This window comes from Chelonoidis abingdonii, chromosome 26, assembly GCF_003597395.2.
Source record: "Chelonoidis abingdonii isolate Lonesome George chromosome 26, CheloAbing_2.0, whole genome shotgun sequence".
Lineage (NCBI taxonomy): Eukaryota > Metazoa > Chordata > Testudines > Testudinidae > Chelonoidis > Chelonoidis abingdonii.
The window spans coordinates 6,107,931-6,109,451 of NC_133794.1; the positions used below are offsets into that span (position 1 = coordinate 6,107,931).

Consider the following 1,521-nt stretch of genomic DNA (forward strand, 5'->3'; position numbering starts at 1 on the left):
TCCTATTCACACCTCCACCCCCTAACAGCCTCCCCCAGATGCCTTGACCCATCCAAACCCCCTCCCCCGTTCCCTGTCCTGACTGCCCTGAACCCTCTCCACACCCCCAAACCCTGACAGCCCCCCCAGAAACCCGCGACCCATCCAACCCCCCCACTCCCTGTCCTCTGGGGAGGGGCTCTGGAGGCCCCTATGCAAGTGGCTCATTCTGGCCAGGCCACTCTGTCAGCCGTGCTGTGCTCTCCATTGGGTGGGAAATCCAAGAGTTTTGAGATTTTTACAAAGTCCTCCTGGACAGCTATTGAAAATCCCCAAATCTGGACATGTCCGGGATAATCTGGACATATGGTAACCCTAAGCCAGCGGCACTTACGATAAGAGGAGATGTTTGCAGCCGTCACCTTCATATCTCCACCGCAGACGAAGTAGCACTGAGGGGCCGACACCCACTCCGTGATACCGACGAGGAGAAAGGCCGCCCACCCAGGTCCACTTTTACTATCGGTTTTGATGAGTGAGGTCTCCAGGCCACCCCTGGCACCAGGATCCTGGCACGTGGTGGTGCAGTTTATCCAGACAGACCCTCCGTGCTCCACCATGGGAGCTTCCGGTGAAACTCTCACCTCAAACGAGCCCTGCGCGGCCCCTAAAATGGCAAATGAATCTGTCCTACGGTGGCTACACCTCCGGGGGATACAGCCCAGTGGAACTGAGAAAGGAGAACATCAAACCCCACTCCCTTTCCAGAGCCAGGGAGACAACCCAGCAGTCCTGGCTCCCAGACCCCCATCTGCTCTTAATCACTAGGCATCACTCCCCTCCTAGTGATTCTATAAGAAGGCACCTTCATTGACCGTGAGCAAAACAAATCGATGTCACCACCTCACTGCCAGGCCAGTGGGGTGCTCCCAGCCCAGCCCGGTCCCACTAGCATTCCCCTGGGGACACGCAGCCTGAGCCAGCGAGGGGGGAGGGAGGGCACTTACCCGGCAGCACTAGGAGAAGCAGCAGCCATGCCAGGGAGCCCCCGGGAGAGGGATGCTGGAGCCGCTGGGGTCTCATGGCTGAGGAGAGAGGGACATAGCAGGAGTCAGGGGAGCCGGGCTTGGGTTTTCTGTCGGTACCATGGGGCCTGGTCCCAGCCCACTGAAGTCAATGGGAGTCTTGCCAGGGGCCCTGCCTAGGCCTTGGGCCCTGGGGATGGGCAGTGGGGACTGAGTCGCTGTCACTGGAAATGCGGGGATGGTGCACAGGCACTGCCAGGGCAGCTCAGCCCAGGGCCCATCTAGCCTGGTATCTGGTCTGCAACGGAGCCCAGCCTCAGCTGCTCCAGCCCCAGCTGTGAGACCGACAGCAGGAGGATGTGATGGGAACCCCCTGGGGACAGTTCCCTCCTGATCCGTGTGATGATGCGGTTCTGGCAGGACCCAACTGAGGTGCCAATTCAGGACCAGTTGCTCAAACAGGGCAGTCACAGCCCCAGGCTGGGGTTTTTCCACCTTTAAGGCAAACCAAACCAAA

At 59.5% G+C, this 1,521-nt stretch overlaps 2 protein-coding genes across 2 annotated transcripts in view; both read right to left on the reverse strand.

Moving 5' to 3' along the window:
* LOC116831999 (uncharacterized) overlaps positions 1-1,521 on the reverse strand; it is a 70,547-nt gene that overhangs the window by 26,945 nt on the left and 42,081 nt on the right. The window lies entirely within an intron of this gene.
* The window catches only part of LOC142045968 (intercellular adhesion molecule 4-like), a 31,456-nt gene that overhangs the window by 10,614 nt on the left and 19,321 nt on the right, over positions 1-1,521 (reverse strand). The window contains exon 2 of the mRNA XM_075061020.1: positions 987-1,064. Within this exon, the coding sequence (XP_074917121.1) occupies positions 987-1,062 (76 nt within the window). The 5' untranslated portion in view covers positions 1,063-1,064. The remainder of the gene's footprint in view (positions 1-986; positions 1,065-1,521) is intronic.